The sequence below is a fragment of the Notechis scutatus genome, chromosome Z, assembly GCF_049901735.1.
Source record: "Notechis scutatus isolate UNSWTSFEM ecotype Mainland chromosome Z, rNotScu1.2, whole genome shotgun sequence".
Lineage (NCBI taxonomy): Eukaryota > Metazoa > Chordata > Lepidosauria > Squamata > Elapidae > Notechis > Notechis scutatus.
Genome location: NC_142025.1, coordinates 43,261,489 through 43,281,589, shown reverse-complemented (window position 1 = coordinate 43,281,589; position 20,101 = coordinate 43,261,489). Strand labels below are relative to the sequence as shown.

The 20,101-nt window shown below is 36.4% G+C and overlaps 1 protein-coding gene across 1 annotated transcript; it reads right to left on the bottom strand.

Annotated features, from left to right (window-relative positions):
- Positions 1-3,142: 3,142 nt before the first annotated feature.
- LOC113417335 (serum paraoxonase/arylesterase 2-like) lies at positions 3,143-17,202 on the bottom strand. The gene is made up of 9 exons (XM_026675668.2): positions 16,892-17,202; positions 12,084-12,154; positions 10,131-10,186; positions 8,554-8,719; positions 7,526-7,652; positions 6,458-6,661; positions 5,427-5,508; positions 4,865-4,993; positions 3,143-3,887 (listed from the first exon to the last, which is right to left on the bottom strand). The coding sequence occupies exons 1-9, from the start codon at positions 16,966-16,968 to the stop codon at positions 3,729-3,731; spliced, it is 1,071 nt and encodes a 356-aa protein (XP_026531453.1). The 5' UTR covers positions 16,969-17,202; the 3' UTR covers positions 3,143-3,728.
- Between the last annotated feature and the right edge of the window lie 2,899 nt (positions 17,203-20,101).

The window sequence follows — 20,101 nt, the reverse complement described above, 5'->3', positions numbered from 1 at the left end:
ACTCCGCCAAATTGCCGCCCGCTTTTCAGGGATTCCCCACCTGCCAGAGCTTCCTTTTTCAGTAAATATTCAGGACTCACTTTCTTTTTGGCAAATCACCACTGTTGCGCCTCTGGGATTTTCTAATCAACAATATCTTCACTCCCTTCTCATCTGTAGCTTAGTCATGGCCTTGGGTCTGCCATACTGGTATGACAGGCACTTTCACTTTAGATTTCAGGAGTTTCCTTTCATGGTGGCAGGTGATTGCCTTTCGCCTCACCGTCGTCCAGGCTTCCCCTCTGTTCTGCTCAGTTCTCCAGGCTCTTCACGCCCCTGAAGGTCCCCAAAAGTGGAAAAATGGGGTCCAGGGACGGAGACCGTTCTCCTTTCCCCCTTTCACCATGACATCACCACTAGAAGTCTCAATGTGATGCATAATAAAAAGGGGCAGAGCTTTAATAGCAGGGTCACAGTTGCCTTCTTGACACATCTTTGCAGCTGCTCCCACTGAGTAGGAACTCTGACTGGGGAATATGCATGATTGGATATATAAAAATCCCATCAATAGCAGGAAAAAATACATAAAGCAAGTAAAAAGCTAGCAAAAAGTTATATGGAAAATTGTTGATCTAAATCTTTAGTTTGTTCTCATAATGGATTGTATACACAATGAACTGAAATATAAACCACCTAGTCACACAAGGCTGAATGAATTAGTCAGTAAATATTTGCTTCTTGGCAGCACAAGTATTAAAAATGGGAAACAAAGGTAGAAGGATTTTAAGATCCACAAAAGCTAAGAGAAAGGTAATGAGAAATAGGAGAAAGGTAATGAAGAAACAAACTTATCTATCAATAGAAATATGCCTCTGTCCACATTATATAGGAGAGAGCTTTGGGTATGCCAAGACCATAAAGACAAGTGGAATGCAGTAGGAATGGAAGTATGTGTGCTTCAACATAAGAGAGTGAAGACTGAGTACAGACTGAATGCAAAATCAGTATGAAAAAAGTACATTAAGAGTCACAAAGAATGAATGAGAATGATTACAAAATTAATATATAAAGAAAAAATGAATTGATTAAAAGGACAGGGGAGGAATACCATGCTTAGATAGGGCCGATGAGTTTCTCAAAGAAAAGATTCTAAGTCTAAAAAAAGAGTAAAATACTGTATTAAATGATGTATGGATAGTGTACAAAAATAAATAAATACAGCAAATGGTGTCTCATTTCTTTACGCCTCTTTTCACCAGGAACTTTAGCACTGCAACTGGCTTTTAAAACATCAATATTTTGTTTCTGGCTTCGTAAAAAAAAGTCTGAGATTCAGAGGTGAGTGTGATTGGTTGATTTTCCCCGTTGAGTTCCTTCAGCTGGGCGACACAGAACTATAGCATATATCGCTGGATTGGATTTAATCCTGAAATAATCCACAGAAATTTGAGAAAGTAGGTGAAAATGAACTTTCATTTACATCAGCATTATGACCTGTATATATGCCTGAAAGACATAAATCACCATCCTTGACTATTAACAAAGGTTCACAAGCCAACTGTTTAATTGTTCTAAAATTAATTTTGAATTTAGCATTTTGTTTGTTCCCACATCACAATTACATTTGAGGGTACAAAAATGTAAGATAGGATTAAAATCCTTGGTCAATCTCGATGTAACATAAATGAAACATATTGATAATTGATTGCCTTTTAATTTAGTTGGAAACAGTAGTGGGTTGCCACACATGAAAGTATAGCTAATCAAGTTCTTTTATCTGATCAAATTATGAATTAATGTGTAGCTGGGCCAAGAGTATGGATGTACTTCCAGATTGGTTTCCAAAATGCTTTGAAAGTGTAATGCCTATTTGTATTATGTTCAGCATTGTTGTGATTTGTCTTATATAACTTTTCAGGACACTGAAAGTGCAAGAATTCTGTGCCACAACAGGGAATTGATCCACTGCCTGGTTAATGAAAGTACACCTTCCTTCCTTCCCAGAGTAATTTACTTGTTACTGTGTCCAGTCTGTCCCCGAAAAGCATAACAGCAGCTCCAACTTTATTCCAACTTTATTCAACAAAACCTCTGTGAGATAAATTAGATTGAGAAAGTAATAATCTTAAATTACCTACATAATATGTAGTGAAACTTTTTTTTTAAAAAAATGTAACTTCAACTGACTAGGCTAGTACTATCAGGAAGAATCTCAGAATTAAAAGAATGGTACTGAAACATCAGTGGAAAATAATTGAAAACAAAATTGGGAGATTATATAGCAGGAAGATATTTTCACTGTCCTTCTGCCTACATTTTATTGTTGAGAGATTGTCTTGACGCCATGAACATTTACTGTTAAGAATAATTAAATAGAGCTGCAGATATCTTGACATACAGAAAATGGAAAAGTGGAAGATTTTGAGTGGAAAAATTAAATGTTGTGTTGATATACTAAACTCGGGAGGAGCAGTATTTTATTGTTTCTGGGTATACTATTTATTGGTGGCTAATTTGAAATGGAACATTTCTTTTTAAAAAAATCAGAAATAGTTGCAGCATTTTAAAAGCTTCACAGAGGTAGAACCAAATGTGAAAGCTTTTGTGTACTTATACACAAAAATATATTTATAAATCTCTTCCTACATTTCAGTAGAAAAAGAAAAGGTAAAGAGTAAAGGTAGCAGATATTGGCAGCACTAAATATTCATGCTAAAACTTGGCAGCACTTTAGGAAAATGGAGGTAGATTAGCCACAAAAAGGCTTGAATATATGAGACTGGTTATAAAACTGTGCAGACTCATCCAGAGCTCTTCTTTTAATATCTGTGGCTGCAGACAACAGAGAGTGGCTAAGCATTTTTAAAAAATACTGGAGTTGATCAGCAACATAATTAAACAATGTATGTAAGACACAAAAGGCTACCACAGCAATGTCTATCAGGGCTTTGGGTAAGGCATACTTCCATGATTCTGTTTCTGGTTGGAAAATATCTGAATCTGCCTTGAATGATAAATACCATCAGTGGAGAAACATAATCCATTTGGTTCCAAGTTCCAGCAAGCAAGATTAAGAGGTATCGTAACCCTAAAACTAATGAATTTATATTTATATAGCATTTTTTACACTTTTGGAAACAGTGAAAAACAAAGGCAAGTGGAATATTTTTATTTATTTATTAAATGCTGCTTACAAATAGTAAAAAGATGAATATAAAAACAAATACAATTTTAAAAAGTTATATAAAAAACTAGAACCCAGGAGATGGATGGCACAGGGGTAAGATCTCCTTAGCTCATTAACCATCTCCAGTACCCTCCCATGAAGCCTTAAGGCAAAACCAGGAAAAACCAGGTTTTAATACCTCTGGAAGGCCAAAAGACAGGGGCAAATTGGGGCAAGACGACTCCTCAGATATGACAGGGAATATATGCCAGATCTCTGATATTTTGGACAACTGCTGGATAGATGTGGTTACACTTATAACTTTTAGATAAATGGATTGGCTAACATGGATTTGAAATCTGAGTTCATCAAGTTTTTCTCCATCAAGCCTGAATTATAAGTAGTATTTCAGGACAGAATGATCAGTAGGTATATTTTGAGATTATATAGATTTCTTTGAGTACAACAATATTTTTGCTAATTTTTGTTGTTACCATGACAGACCCACATGTGCCAGAAAGCTTGGCTCAGATTTCAGTGACTACGACTATTTCATCTGAGGCAAAGCTAGTGGGTGTGCCAATTACAGGTGGCAAAAAAGGGCTTTTTGAAACACAGTGCCAATGATGAGATGCCTGCCATACATGACAGCAACTGAGCTTGCTTGAATAAGTGACCCATCATCCACATACACTTGAGTGATTTTAGGTTTGTCAGAAAGAATATCTTTGACAAGAAGGACCTGGAAGAAATCAAACAGAAATAAATTAGCCAAACACTTGCATAAAACTTTATAATAAGAATCCTGCTAAAACTTTCCATTCTGCTAGGTTTAAAAGAATAATTCAGGAATACCAGAAGACTAAATAAAATAGAATGAATTACAGAACTAAGAAAAGAGGTTCTCATTTCATGTTTCATGATGTAGAGGTAATCCTCAATTTATGACCTAAACTGAGCTTGTAATTTTGGTTGTAAATCATGATGGTCATAAAGCAGGTCATTCTATGGCTGCTATGGATTTTATAAGCTTTTTTTTATGGTGTTGTGGCTGTCATTAAGCAAACTCATTATTCACTATGGGACATTTTTTGCTAGAAACTGAAAATAAATGCTGGTTTCTGGCAAAAACACTGCAAACACTGCTTTGAGTTCCTGAATTCTGGTAATGTCCGATACATGGAATAGGATATTGGCTAGACTGGTTGAGTGCAACTCTTCTGAAATGTTTCTTGTTCTATTTAAAGAAGCATTTTGTTCTTGTTCAAATAACTGCAGATTTTTTTACCAGCTAATTTACAGGTAGTCCTTGAATTATGACCACAACTGAAACCAAAATATAGGTTGCCAGCAAGACATTGGTTAAGTGAATTTTACTCCATTTTACAACCTTTCTTACCTTAGTTATTAAGTGAATCATAAGTTAGTAACATGGTTATTAAGGGAATTGGCTTTGCTTCTCAGAAGGTCACCACAAGGAATCACACACAATCCTGGGACATTGCAATCGTCATAAATATGTGCCTGTTGCTAACTCTGAATTTTGATCATGTATGGGGATGCTGCAATGGTCATATGAAAAATGGTCACAATTCACTTTTTTCAGTGACGTGCCTTTGAATGGTCAGTAAATGAACTGTTGTATCTTGAGGACTACCCATATTCATTCTGGTTGATAAATTATAGTATATCTTGTCAAAATAATTCTTACTAACTAACCTCTGAGCCAGGAGGATTCTTTGGATCATAAGAAAGGAGTTTTGCAGCATTGGGGTGACATCCTAACCAAAGGTCTCCATTTCTACGGTCAACTGATATGTTATCAAGGACAGTTTCCAATTTTAGGGCCTACAATGAACACAAAAACATTTGTATATCTCTTAGGTTTGAAATAAATACAAGACATTTGCTACACAATTTTATCCACTTTTTTCTCTTATTCCAACACCATCTTCCTTTAGTTACAGATAACACCATATGCTGTCAGGAAATATCTATCCTTCATAAATGGCTCTGACTGATCACTCTTCTAGTTACAAAGGCCCAATTCTATTAGTGGTCCTGAGTTACCAGTATTAATATTCCATTGACATTGGTCATAAACTTACCAAATGCCAATAATATTAATTCACTAGGATTAACAGAAGATACATATTCACAGAAATATATAAGATATCATAGAAGAGAGCTTAAATTTAAAAAAATATATTCAAGATCTAATTTTTGTTTCAGATATAAAGAATACCAGTCTTTGATTTTAGCCAAAGAGAACCAAACTTACCTTCACAGGAGATAAATTCATATTAGACATTCTTTGAAAGACGTGAATGCTATGATCCAAAATATCAGCAACGTAGACAAACCTTGAAATGACATATTGTTAATTTTACTTATTTCATTTGTAAATTATTTGTCCTTACTTCTATACCCCCTGTCCCAGAGTATATAGAAAAATAATCAATTAAAAAGAATCTGATAAAATGACCAACTATAAAACCATTTGGTATAAAGGGGTGGGGCATTGGTGGGATTGAGAAGCCCCTTTTCCACTGGGGCCCCTGCCCTGTGAAATAGTTTACTATTGCATTAAGGTAGAATTTCCATATTTTTAGTGAATTCTAATCACAACATCTTTTAAAATCATTATTAAAATTAATTTTATTTCATTAATACCACTCTGTTTTCTTTTAAGAAAATCTTTATTAAGATCAGCAAAGGTTGACTGGTGATGTTATCTGTTGTGGTTTAGGTTAGTTAACAAGGCAATAAATGTTGTTCCTCAAAACTAATTTGAAATATTGTTGTTTTGAGGAAAAAACTAGAAATATAGTTGAACTCCAGAATTACAGGGATTGTAATGCAATATATTTAGAAGGCTACAAGTTGTATTTGTTGGGGAAACCATTCAACTATATTTGTAGTTTTTTCCTCAAAACAACAATATTTCAAATTAGTTTTGAGGAACAACATTTATTGCCTTGTTAACTAACCTAAACCACAACAGATAACATCACCAGTCAACCTTTGCTGATCTTAATAAAGTTAAGCAGGATCCAAGAATAGATTCTCCCAGTGACTTAAAAGTAGAAAGATGAGAAAAAGCCCCAGAATAAGACGAAGGTATTTCTTTTACTTATTGCTGACAATACAAAAACAATGACATGCCAATGTGGTTCTCAGAAGCCAATATTGATTCGATTTTAAAAAAACTTTCCCAATTCAATTTATTATGTGTTCTCAAATTTAATGATGAAAGCCCAACGTCATAAAGAACTAAGTTAAGGAAGAACTGAGTTAAAAAAAGAAACTTACTTTCCATCTGGTGACATATTAATGCCATTGGCACTGTAAAATCCTGATGCTACTTCTTTAACTTTCTTTGGGCTATAGTACACAACATTTGTCCAGCTCAACCCCCAAAATATCTCCACATATACTGAGACAGTCTCTGAATGGAAGTAACGGTCATTGGTGGCATAGAAATGTTCAGGGCCCACAGCGAGAACATCGTTGACACTTTAATGACAAAAATGAAAAATATAAAACATAACATTATACAAATGATGTTGCATTAGTTGCTTTTTAAAATTTCTTATGAATTTTGTGCAATTGCACCCAATTAGGCTCTGTTCGACTTTGCTGTCTGCAGAAAAGTTATTTAAGAGTAAATAATGTTACAAAAGATAAGCATACATAAGGTGTCCAAATGAATATATTCCCCAAAATCCTAAGGGTGAAATTGAGTGTAATAGTCTACAAATGTATAAATGTATCTATACCAGAGATTTATATCCCCTGGTACAAATTATGTTTCTTTGTCTGAGAAAGGTGGTAGATTGTAACATGCCAACAGTAACTTGACAATACTGAATAAGGCATGCATGTTGTGAATATTTCCTTAATGGCCCAAATGTTAGCTTCTCGCTTCTTACTGGGCAATCAGTTAATTCATTCCAGTTCTTTCTGCCCTTTCCTACTCAGCAACATTTGGAAGTTTTGTAACACAACATATTCCTAAGTAATTGTTTTCTGCAACATGTAATTTGCTTAAAGTTCACATTGCAGCTAATAAGGAATCAACTTGATTATTGCTTTATTTTATAATATTTATCAGTTCTACAAACTTTTTGTTTTTGGATTTTTTTGTGCACTCTGCTGAAATGTACTAGCATTAAATCATATTGTATTGAACACCTATTTTTACAGCCTTTATCTTTTTTATGTTTTATTGATTTTATTGCCATTTGTTTGATTGCTGTGAGCTGTCATTATGCATGTATATCACATCATTTCATATTCCTTTCAATCCCCTTTTCCAGTTATTCTCGCTCTCTTTCCAATCACAAACACACATTTAAAATATATTTTTTTCTAATATACCTTGTTAGGAGCTCATTAGTGACAGTTCTTATGTAGAGCAAATACTTTTCATCCTGAAAAAATTTAAATATCTCCACTGCTGACTTGCCTTCTGGATGATTTACCACAAAGAGATATATACTTTCATCTAGAGAAAATGAATATTTCAGCAAAGTTAATGCAATTCACAATAATAACATAAACATATAGTTTTCTAAGAACTCATGTAATAAGCTAAAGTAACTGTTTCGCTGACCTAGTCATCTACTACTATAATGAATATAGACTTTTTTTTCTCTTCATGCTACTCTAAATCTCTTCTATCCCTTGATAGAGATAGAATTACCGACCCTCACCTAGTCATCTATTATTATAATAAATATAGACAATTTCTTCTTTTTTCTTCATGCTACTCTAAATCTCTTATATCCCTTATTAGAGGTAGAACTACAGATGATCAAAATTAAAAAGCTCCCTTAACTTTTTCCTGAAATATGCAGAACTTATTAGCATGCATATCATAATTTTCTGCTGGGTTGCTGGTTGTAAGTCGTAAGTCTAGGCACCTATTTGGCTGGATCTGATGTTATAAAACTTTGGTGGCAATTGTTAAGTGAATAACAGCAGATATTAAGTAATCCATTGTAGTTAATTAAACAAATGTTGCAGCTGTAAATCCAAATTTGTGCTTCTGATTTTTGTTGTTGTTGCTAAAAATGAAAAAAGGCTGCAAATCATAGTCACATGACCATGGAGCATGTTGTAAAGACAAATCAGTTGCTAAGTATCCAAAATTCAATCATATGACCATGGGAGAGTAGAATGATGTTTTACCATGGCCAGAAGTGCATTATGGGTCACAAAGCATCTGTTCCTGGTCCATCTTAATTTCAAACAATTGTTAAGCAATGTGGAAAATTTTGCCTATCCTTTTGGCAAACCCAAGATCATGATTACCAACAAAGGCTAACTCTAATCAACATAATCCACTCAAATTGCAAAGCTAACATGAAGAAAACTAGGGACATGCAAAAAGTTCCCTTACTTACTCCTGTCCATATAAAAACTGATCCCATGTGGATTAAAAGAATCCAGATCAAATCCACCTTCAATCTTTAGTTCAACTGGACGAGGAGTTTCTGCCAGGACATTCATCAGTAATATTTGCCCTCCTTTATGAGGTTCAAAGGTTTTCAAGCCAGGATATTTCAGACCCTTGAAATAGAAATGTAAAAGGAATTTTGGTCCAACGACAATCAATATTCTATCAAAATTGCTGAGATTAAGGATTTCCCTTTTGTTTGGACACCTTTTACCTGAACCACAGCAAAAATGAATGCAAAGTCCAAAGGCGGTTTTGCAATAATTCAGTTGATATTCCAACTAGCTCTTTACCAGATAGTCTAGCTACAAGAGGGCATGTTCTGATAACCTCATATTTAAGTTCCTGTAATGTAATGTAACATAGAGGAATAATTGTTTCCCCTGGATTGTCTTAATTCAGAACAGTGCACAATTCCGCCCCCCCCCTTTTCTGTATGACAACAGTTGTTACTGTAACTGCCAATTAGCAAAGCCTTGATCAATTTTGACTTTCATATGATCACTTTTGGAAAAGAAAGTGATCCCTAAATTATTAGCAACAAATATATTTATATCACATGCAGCAAACTTTGTAAACTATTAGTATTGGGACAGTTTTGACATCTTCTGGCTAGTGAAAAATGCAACCAAAGCCACGTTTGCTCTAAGCATGCTCTCATAATTTATACAAGCTAGTGGAAACAATTACAGTAGAAATCAATGTACCTTATTCTTCTTTTCTTTAGCTCCTCAATAAACATTATCCTTACAAATTATAATTTATTTCTATTATTATTTTACTTTATTTCATCGTATTGTGTGTATAGAAAGAAAATGATCCACAGATTATCATAGTTGCTGAAAATGTGGGTTAATGAAATTCCAGTATTCCTGCTGAACTCCTTTAGTGTCTAATAATTTCTTTACTTGCCCCAAATAAAAGCTGCATTGCCCCAATAGACCATTTTGTCAATACAGCTGGGGCTTAGAGTGAAACACTCCATTCATTAATTATTTGCAGGGGTGACTAATTTGAGGCTTCCAAAACTCTGGGAATTTCTTCTACCAGAGGAATTCGATGCTATCATTTTTAATAGAATAACAGTGTTGAAAGGGACCTTGGAGGTCTTCTAGTCTAACCCCCTGTTCAATCAGGAAACTCTATACCATTTCAGACAAATGGCTGCCAATCTCTTCTTTTTTTAAAAAAAGTCCCGTGATGGAACACCCACAACTTCTGGAGGCAAGCTATTTTAAAACAATAGAAAGAAAAAAATGACAAAACATACACAGAAATAAATAAAATAAAATTTAGCTTTGGCCCCCTGCCTATATATTTATCTTGGCTCCAACCATTGCTTAGAATTCAGCCCCCCGTGTCATCCAACTCAAGTGCAGAGATGCAATACAGGATACCTCATGATTATCAGAAAACTGAGCCTCACTTAACCCATTCTGACAACCTTAAAAGTTAATCCATAATAAGCACAACTTTTTACATAGGAGGAATTGGAGGGAAATCAAGGCAACCATGACAGCTTACAGAGCTGATGAAAGCCAACCCATTAGGAAGTACATCAATATCTTCTGCACCATTGTCTACAAATGAAAAAAAAAAGAGAGTGTTTATTAGAGATATTTAAATGAAATCCTAATTCAGGGAAGAATATAGTTACAGGTAATCCACAACTGAGCCCAAATTTTATGTTTCTATGAGACAGTCGTTAAGTGAGTTTTGCCCCATTTTGTAGCCTTTGTTGCCACAGTTGTTAAGTGCAGTTGTAAAATTACTAACGTGATTAAGTTAATCTGTCTCTCCCCTTGACTTTGTCACATGACCCCTGGGCAGTGCAATAATCATAAGATGTCAAACAATGGCAAAGCATCTGAATTTTGATCACATGATCATGAGGATGCTGTAATGGTAGTAAGTCACTTTTTTCTGTGCTTTGTAACTTTGAATGGCCATTCACTGAACTGTTTTAAGTTGAGAACTAGCTGTACTGAAACCAGAGCAGTCCATGAGTATCACTCTCTGACTATAGGACTAAGTACCACTTCTACCTGGTTTTATACAACCTTTCCTTTACTGTCTCCCTCACAAAGTTGTGACTGCAAGACATCCTTTGTGTAAGACATTATAGGAGAGATGGATCATTAGATTGTGCAATAAACAGCCTTACAGCGAAATCTTTGCAACACTCCATTTAAAGATTTCTTAAGAGCAGGATCCTTGGGCTGACATCCATTTGAGAAAGAAAAAAACAGTCAATTAAAGTAGCTGATCTTGTCCAGTCTTTTCAAGAATATCTCAGCCTGCCCTCCTAAATTAATCATTCCTGTGCTGCAAGAAAAGCTTCATTCTTTTGAAAAGTGGTTTTTTTTTAAATCTGTAGAACGAGAACGAGCTACCAAAGGTAAGTTTCCTTTTCTGTAACTAAAGGCTACAAAAATTCTGTTGCTATGGAAATCCTGCAGAATAAAGAAAGGCCACAAGGAATTCGTTTAATCTTTGTCTGAGAAGGATTCATTTTCTGAAGCCCTGTTTCATCTTTCTAAGGTTGTGCTTGTTTTGAATTGATGCTTGAATGACATAGAAGTCATTTATTCTGTGCAGACTCTTGTGATTGATGACCTTTCCTAGGGGCTTCCAGTCAGCGAAGTCAATGGAAAGCTGGATTCACTTAACAAACATGTAAATCACTTAATGACCACAGCAAAAAATTGTAAAATCAGCTGTGTGACTCACTTAATGAGTGCATCAATTAATGACAGAAGTTCCAGTCCCAATTATGGTCATAAATCAAAGGCTACTTGTACTTTATAAGCCACAGGCTTCTACATACCAGAGTAGCAGAGGCTGGCAGAGTTCATTTCATATTTCCAATTCCTGAAGTGCTAGATAAGCACTGATTGAAACAATATGAACTCGGAAAGTGGTTTGCTGAATGTTAGTTTAGTGTTATGTAGACATTTAGTTGAACAAACCATTGGCCTGATTTGTATGTAATTCCTGGCTTAGCATCTTCAAATTGAAGATTGATTTCAGAGAATTGATTACAAATCTTAGTCAGTCAGAAAGCTCATAGAGCAAGGGTCTTCAAACTTGGCAAGTTTAAGACTTGTGGACTTCAACTCCCAGAATTCCTGAGCTAAAATGACTGGAGGAGGAATTCTGGGAGTTGAAGTCCACAAGTCTTAAAGCTGTCAAGTTTGAAGACCACTGTTTATGGTGGTGTATGATGTATGCTTTGCCTAATATTTCTAAATGATAGTTAAGAAAAAATATTGGTGGGAGATGTTTCCCCTGCATTTTACTCTTTTCTCTGCACAGAAATCTTTGAATTAAAAAATAGGAAACATCTAACTGTATAGAAAGTAGAACAACTATATGATTTCCTTGGCAAATATATTACCAGCTATTGGTGAATGTTCCCTGCACATATGCACAATTATTCTGCATAAGGAACAATAAATAAACATGCCACAGACTTACCAATTCCTGGAATGAGATGACAGTTAGGAAGGCGCTTGGGAGGCAATTCTCGGTCAGCAAACAGCTTCTTCCTGCAAGGAGAAGCAGTAAACATAACAATATGCTAAATAAAATGGACAAATAAAATTGGACAATGTACCTCACAGCAAATATAAAACTAATTTTATTGAATTGGCTGTAATGACAGAATCTTGCAAGTTTTGTGCTGTATCTCCTCCTCCTCTTCCAGTTCAGTGATTTAGGGAAGCATTTGCTTGAATCACTTGAAGCAGAGGGATAAAACTAGATTTGTCCCATGTTGAGTAAGTCTCAGCTCTGCTTTCTCCTTATATGGGAAAAAAAACAAAGTAATCTTATGCATAGAATTCTATTCATTAAATTAAAATCAAACAGATTAAAATATTCAGAATAAAAAAAAACCAAACAGAAAGTTCACTAATGGTCAATAACATTGTATATGATTAGTATACAAGGAAAGGGGATAAAAGCATGAAGGCTCTTAGTATTAGCATTAACATTACAAATTAAACCCATTGTAATTCTCAACAAAAGTTCATTTTGCTCTTTTGCTAGGGCTCCCTCTGTGGCAAAAATAAAAAAGAATTAAAGGAGGTTTTTTTAAAACAATTTTGAAAGTTAATTTCAGCCAAACCAAACAGTGAAGCAATATGTTTCTGATTTTTTTTTTGTACTTTAGTACAGACTAACCTTTGCTATTTTTTTAAATGATATTTTTATATTTGCTTCCTATGATTACACACTGGGGTTGCCAATTAATGCTCTCTGCCTAATAATGTAGGCAGTCTCTGAAATTTTTGCTATAATCTACAACAATAGGCATTTGCTTTCTGAGTGACTTGGCTTTTGATTGTGACAAATGTGCATTGATCTCTTTTGCTCCTTGCTTCCCTTATATATGCAATATTGGTAGTACAGTGGTGTATTAAAGAAAAAATTGTATCTGGAGATGGAAGAAAAGGAAATATATTTATGAAAGACCTCAGGCTCTATATTTTTGCAGGGCATTCAGCTGGGGAAATATCAAGATTGCATTTAGCTTCACAGATATTTGGCTCCTTTCCTTTACATACCTGTCACCAATCCATAAGATAGAATGTTTTGTTTATTTTTCCCAACACAAGCTGGGAAGAAAACTTTTTAACTGTCAGTTTTAAGTTTGGTTTTTGGGAAGGAAGGGCACAAAAACAACCCCACAATTATATGATGCTGTAATTGGGGGGACATAACAATTTGCAAGCAATTGACATCTTAACCCTGAGTTCATGTCACCAAATCTGTAATTGAAGACATGCTCCCCCAGAAATGGCAGCCTTGTGCTTGAAAATGTTCTCTTGGTCTCAGGGGAAGGAAGGCCTGTCTTAGTCTCTCTTCCAGATCCGGAGATCTTGCTCTAGTTGCAAACCAGCATGAACAGAGAAAGGAATCCAAATTCTGGAAGATAGCTGAGATTTGCAACAATGGTTAGCAAAGAAATATTGGGAAAACTTGTTCTTTAGATTTTGTACGTTTGTGGTGAGTTTTTGTGTGTGTGTCTGTGTGTAAAAGGCACTCATGGAGGCAGGAGTCTGAAGAGGTAGGTTAAGGCAGTTTTTGGCAAGTGAGTACTACTAGACTACTACTAGTAGGGAGCGTGCATAAGCGCACCAACATGCCTACAGTCCCTGTCTTATTGTTTCTTTTATTTTTTTTATTTTTCTTATACCATATGTATCCATGTATTCATAACTATGTTTTTTACTTATACCTATTATCTTGTAAGCAATTGACAATAAATAAATAAATAAATAAATAAAAATAGACTAACAGGTTTTCTATGCTCAGCTACTGGTCAGAAAGCTATTAGCTGGCAGCTTTTCTTAAGTTCAACACATCAGCAATTTTAAGATGTTTTTACTTTAACTTCCAGAATTCCTTAGCCAGCATTGGCTGGGGAATTCTGGGAGTTGAAGTCTATTTGTCTTAAAGATGCTAAGGTATTGACAAACATTGCTAAACAATCATGTTATCAATTCTGTACTCCTAGCGTTCCGATATCTGAATATATCTGTGAGCACATCCCAGATCAATCTCAAAGGCATTTTAAACTGGATTCAAGGGATTAAGAGAAACAGAGGTGGTATTCAGCAGGTTCTGACCAGTTCTGGAGAACTGGTAGCGGAAATTTTGAGTAGTTCAGAGAACCAGCAAATACCACCTCTGATTGGAGATTTTACAGTGTCTTTCCGTTGCCACACCCATCAAGCCATGCCCTCAAAACCAGTAGTAAAAAAAATTGAATCCCACCACAGAAAGACTGATTCTCTGAAAAAGGCCCTACTGTATTAAGCTATTTTTTATAACCTGTATTCACAAAACTTTAAACAGCAAAATAAAATCCTTTAAATACATAAAAGTTAGGATGCTGTTTGCTGTTCAAGCATTGTTAATGTTAAATTACTACAAAGAGTGTCATCTATAAATTTACATGAAAGCTACAGAAGTCCTCTGCTAATTAGCTGCTAATAAGCAAAGTGGTATGTGTTGTAAGTACAAACAATTTAAAAGTTCACTTTTAATTTTATCCTTCCACTAGCTATAGATGGAATGCTACATTTCAAAAGCTTCTCCCCCATCATCTCCTTAGTTTAGGCCAGGGGTCTTCAAACTTGACAATTTTAAGACTTGTGGACTTCAACTCCCAGAATTCCTCCTCTAGTCATGTTAGCTCAGGAATTCTGGGAGTTGAAGCCCACAAGTCTTAAACTTGCCAAGTTTGAAAATCTTTTGTGTAGGCTAAAACAGCTTTTCCTCACTGTCTATCTTCCCTATTTGTTAGACTAAATCTCCCATTATCCCCAGCCAAAACCATTATCTGGACAGAAAAACCTGCTCTTCTGGCTTAGTTGTACAGTTAAAAACTGCAAGCCACTCCTCCTTGTATGCTAATAACAATACCCCACTCTGGGCAATAGGGCTTATGACAGCTGAAGCCCAACCCATATAGAAAGTAAAGATGGGAAATGCCAGCTATTCCACTCTGATAAATGAAATAGCACAAGGAGAAACACATATCAATAAACCACATCTGTAGCAGCCTTGTATGTTCAGGGTTGTGCTTGCATGAGAGTGTATGTCTGTTTTTTTCCTCATTTGATAGACAATCTCGCTGGATCGTCTAGTGGAGATCAGCCTGGATAGAAAAGAAAATTACATTAGCAATTGATTTTTCAATAATCATGCATGCATTAAGCCTTTCTGCCAAGATAGCAAGGATTTCAATAATTACTGCCTTATAAACTTGTGCAAAACATGCATATATTTTATTAGTCATAAACAAAAACTTGTTAATTTCAGACTCATTTTTGCATAGGCACTAAATATTTTTTGCTTATTAAGGAACAAAATTCTGAAACAGCCAACATAGTCTGGTTAAAGTACTAAAACAGATAAGGAGCTCACCAAGAGTCCAGAACGGACTGGTCCTCTCCACCAAATCCAGGGAAGAAGTTGGGGAAAGAATAATTCACAAAGGAAAAGCAAAACATAAATATAATACTGAATTATGCTATTAAAAGTCACACTCTTGAGCTGGCTGCAGCAGTAAGGATGGGATACATTGAAACCACCTCTCAGAACCACTCAAGGAAAAAAAAAAACTACAAAATTCACCCAACATCAAGACACTGTTGCTAAATAAAAGGCACTTCCATGCTGCTATTGTTTGTCCAGCCCAATTCCTGAAAAGCAAACTGAAAACAATTCCTTGGTCTTCATTTCTACCAAAGTCAAAATGTGAAAAGAAGCAAAGAACACTACACAAGCAATTCCCCACCTGAAATGCTATGGAAACAAAACTGCTGTGGTTAAAAAAACCAAACCCCTGAAAACATAAAATGGTTTCTGTGCTTACCCCACCTGCAGTCTTAGACACAGGTACAGCGTCTACAATGGGATGCTGCAAGAGTGATGCAAGACCGTCTATAATTGGGGAAATGGACCCCATACAGCCCAGTGTTTCAAATAAAAAAGCAGCTTTGCCATAGTTTCAAATACACCTGTTTGTGTGATGCATTGCTAGGGTGATATGAATAGCCAACAATTCTTATTACTATGATATATACAAATATGTGAAATCACAGCTAAAACCAGTTCTTTAATCAGATGGGCTTTCATAGTCATTAAGTTCTTCTCAACCTAAAATGCGTTGGTATAATTAATATATGTTAATGTTGCAAAACATCACTCTAGATGGCTACAGGAACTGCAATTAGAAGGCTGCATTAAAATGATGGATTGCGCAGAACTAAATCCAAACTCGCTGGACACCTTTAGATTTTATTTCTCATTAACAAACAACCCCACAAAGTCAAAGAATAAATATTAGAACCAAGTGAAGAAAACGGTTCCACCTGTCTTGCCGTCCTGGAGGAAAAATCCTAATTACAAAGAAAAAGAAAAGGCGGCGGCGTTTGTTCCAAGCCACTTAGTAATTTCACAGCAAGCATTACACCGCATTATTGTAGAGTTTTATCTTAATTTCTAAGTAAATAAGCACAGAATGCACAAAAACAAGAAACGCGCACAGGAACGAGAACTCTCAACTGAATGTGTCGAAGGTTACCCTTGCCTCTTGTATTCAAACAGGTTGCAGCGCTAAAGAGAAAGAGTGACAGAAAAAAAAATGACACGCAATCGTATACCTGCTCGAGTAAAACGGGTGAAAATCGCCGAAATTGCCACGTAGGATCGCGCGGTGTCTAGATAATTTCGTGCTGAAGCAAACCGGTTAAAACCGATGCCGTACTTACCGAAACACTATCAGCCTTTCCACGAACAAGGCGCAAAAGACAATGAAGACTGTTATCAACAGCAACAGCTTCCCCATGGTGCAGCCTGATTTCGGTACCCACGAGCCGAAGAGCTCCGTGGAGAAATGTGGTCCTGATGCTCTCGGCTTGGCTTGATATTGAAGAACCAACTACGGAGCGCCTCCCTCAGGAGTGACACTTCGAGGTAAACTCCCAATGTCACCCTTCTACACCAATCACCACCGGAGCTGGAGAGGCTGGGGAGGATGCTAAAAAGTTTCCTAGAACAGCTGCTTTCTCTAAGGTAAGGTAAATAGGAAGACCTCGAATCATGGAGCTCAGACTCCTGGCAACATACTGACGCAGTTTTCTTAGAAACAACAGCTTCCCTTTATCTTCTACTGGGAGATATTTCTCCCAGTCCCCGATTTCCCAGTCTAGTTTGAGGCTGTAGGATTCACTTTTCACACTAAACAAAAAATTCAGAACAAAGATATTCTATCCTATTTGCTAGAATGTGCTGCAGCCTTCAAGGCTGCCTCTGTAGACATCGAGGTCCAGTCAAGATGATCTCCCAAAGTCCCACGTACAGAGACAGTTAGGCTGGCAACCGAAATGTCCCTCATGAAAATCTCTTTACCACAATGATAATTCTGGTACGAAAGGGGGAAGAATGGAAAAAAAACAAACTTCTCTAATAATTGATTTTCTAGGATGCTGGGTATTGCAACTACTTGGGTTTTTGTTTTGTTTTCCAGGGCAGGTGAGCACTTTTCAAAAGGAGGACTTAGCTGCAGCCATCTTACTCTCCAAATCATTAAAAAAAGCACAGGAATTGCAATGTTTGTGGAATAACAACTTCCCATCTTGTTATTTTTCATTTAAGCAATCTTAAAAATTAATTTGAGGCAGTGCAGGGATCTTGCTGGGTGCTGAGGAAGGGGATTTGACACTGGATTACATTTTAGGGGATGCAAAAGAATTCCCTGCAGAGTATTCGCTCAAAAAGGATGATATAGTTTATAAGTAAAATCCAATAAGTAGCTAATAATAATAATATAATACAATATGCATATTTATGTAATATAAACTTTAATAATGTATTTAGAAGGGAAGGATTGTTGATATTGTGCACAAGAAGATTTGTACCGACTGACACACTGTTCAATGGAAAGAAGGTTTTATGTTTTGTGTTTATGTTTATGCTTGTTTATGTTTGTTGTTAAAAATAAATATATATATATATATATAAAGAATTCCCTGCAGAATCTTGGCCTGTAACAGTCCTGCCCTGCTTGCATTTAACCAACACATAAACCAGTCCAAGGAACATAATTTTTCATGTCTCCTTGTGATCATATTACTGTCATCTCATTCACAGACCATAAGCCAGGAAATTTTGAATTGTGCTTAATTGTAATTCCCCTTTACAGACGGTCCTCCACTTACAATCACAATTATGCCCAAAATTTCTGTTGCTAAGTGATATAGTTGTTAAGTGAATTGTGTTCCATTTTACAACCTTTCTTGCCACTGTGGTTAAGTTAGTAACACGATTGTTAAGTGAATCTGGCTTCCCCATTGACTTTGCTTGTCACACAAGGTGTTCTCATGACACTGGCACACTGCAACTGTCCCAACTACGCGTCACTTGCCAAACATCTGGGTTTTGATCATGTATCCATAGAGATGCTACAACAGTCATAAACGTGAAAAAAAAGGTCATATCTCTTTTTTTCAGGGCCATTGAAACTTTGAATTGTCACTAAAGAAACTGTTGTAAGTTGAGGACTAACTGTATTTTGTACCACTCACTGCAGTGGCCTAGCAAATAAGACATTGTGCTTGTTGACCAGAAGGTTGACAGTTCAAGACCCCAGTACTGCATGACAGGGTGAGCTCCCATTCCTTCCCCAGTTTCTGCTCTCCTAGCAGTTTGGTTGGAAAGAAGACAGCCTTCTATGGATCTCAGAGTATAGCCATGTTGGCCACTTGACCATGGAAGTGTTTTCAGACACCAATGCAGAGGTAGTATTCAGCAGGTTCTGACCAGTTCGGGAGAACCGTTAGCGGAAATTTTGAGTAGTTCGGAGAACTGGCAAATACCGCCTCTGACTGGCCCCGCCCCTGCTCTATTCTTTGCCTCCCGAGTCCCAGCTAATTGGCTGGGTCTTCTTTTGTTGCCCTGCACAGGAGAATGGAGTTGGAAAGCAGGTTAGTGGGGTGGGGAGAAAATTGAAATTTTACAGTATCCTTCCCTTGCCATGCCCACCAAGCCATGCCCACAGAACTGGTAGTAAAAATTTTTTGAATCCCACCACTGCACCAATGGACTTCCCCAATTAAAAAATGGAGATGTGCATGATTGGACATGATTAAACAAGGAAACCTTTACCTTTACCCAGGTAGTCCTTGACTTATGATCCTAAGATTCCTGTTGTTAAGTGAGACATTTGTTAAGTGAGTTTTGCCCCAGTTTTACAACCTTTCTTCCATGGTTGTTAAGTGAATCATTGCAGGTGATAAGTTAGTAACCCGGTTGTTAAGCGAATCTGGCTTTCTGACTTTGCTTGTCAGAAGGTTGCAAAAGGGGGTCAGATGACCTTGGGGAACAGCAACGGTCATAAATATGAACCAGTTGCCAAGCCTCTGACTTTTGATCACATGATCATGGGGATGCTGCAAAGGTCGTAACTGTGAAAAATGGTCATAAGTCACTTTTTAGTGCTGTTGTAACTTTGAACAGTCACTAAATGAACTGTTGTAAGTCACGGACTACCTGTATCTTTTTTTCTATTCATTACCTTGGATGGAAGGTAAGTCGGTCAACAGGAAGCAGCAGTTTTCAAGCCATTATCATTTTCTATTATCTTAGGAATGGTTTGGTAGCATTTCAGCTTAGCAGTGAGAAAAGGGTCCAGAAAACAACTAGAGGTGGGCCTAGAACAACTCGCCATGGCCAACTCACCATGGCCAATTCATTGCAGCCAACTGCCCCGGCCAATTCGTTGCAAGACAGCTTGCCATGGCCAACTACCATGGCAGAACTCGTTGGGGGATAAGAGTTTCCCTAACACCAAAAAAATAATGAAATAGAATCATTAAAGAAAGGAAAGGGAGGACAAAATGAAATGTGAATGACAAAAATTAAAATATTTTAAAAATTATTTTAAGTCATTGAATTGAATGGTTGAATTCTCCCATGGTGAA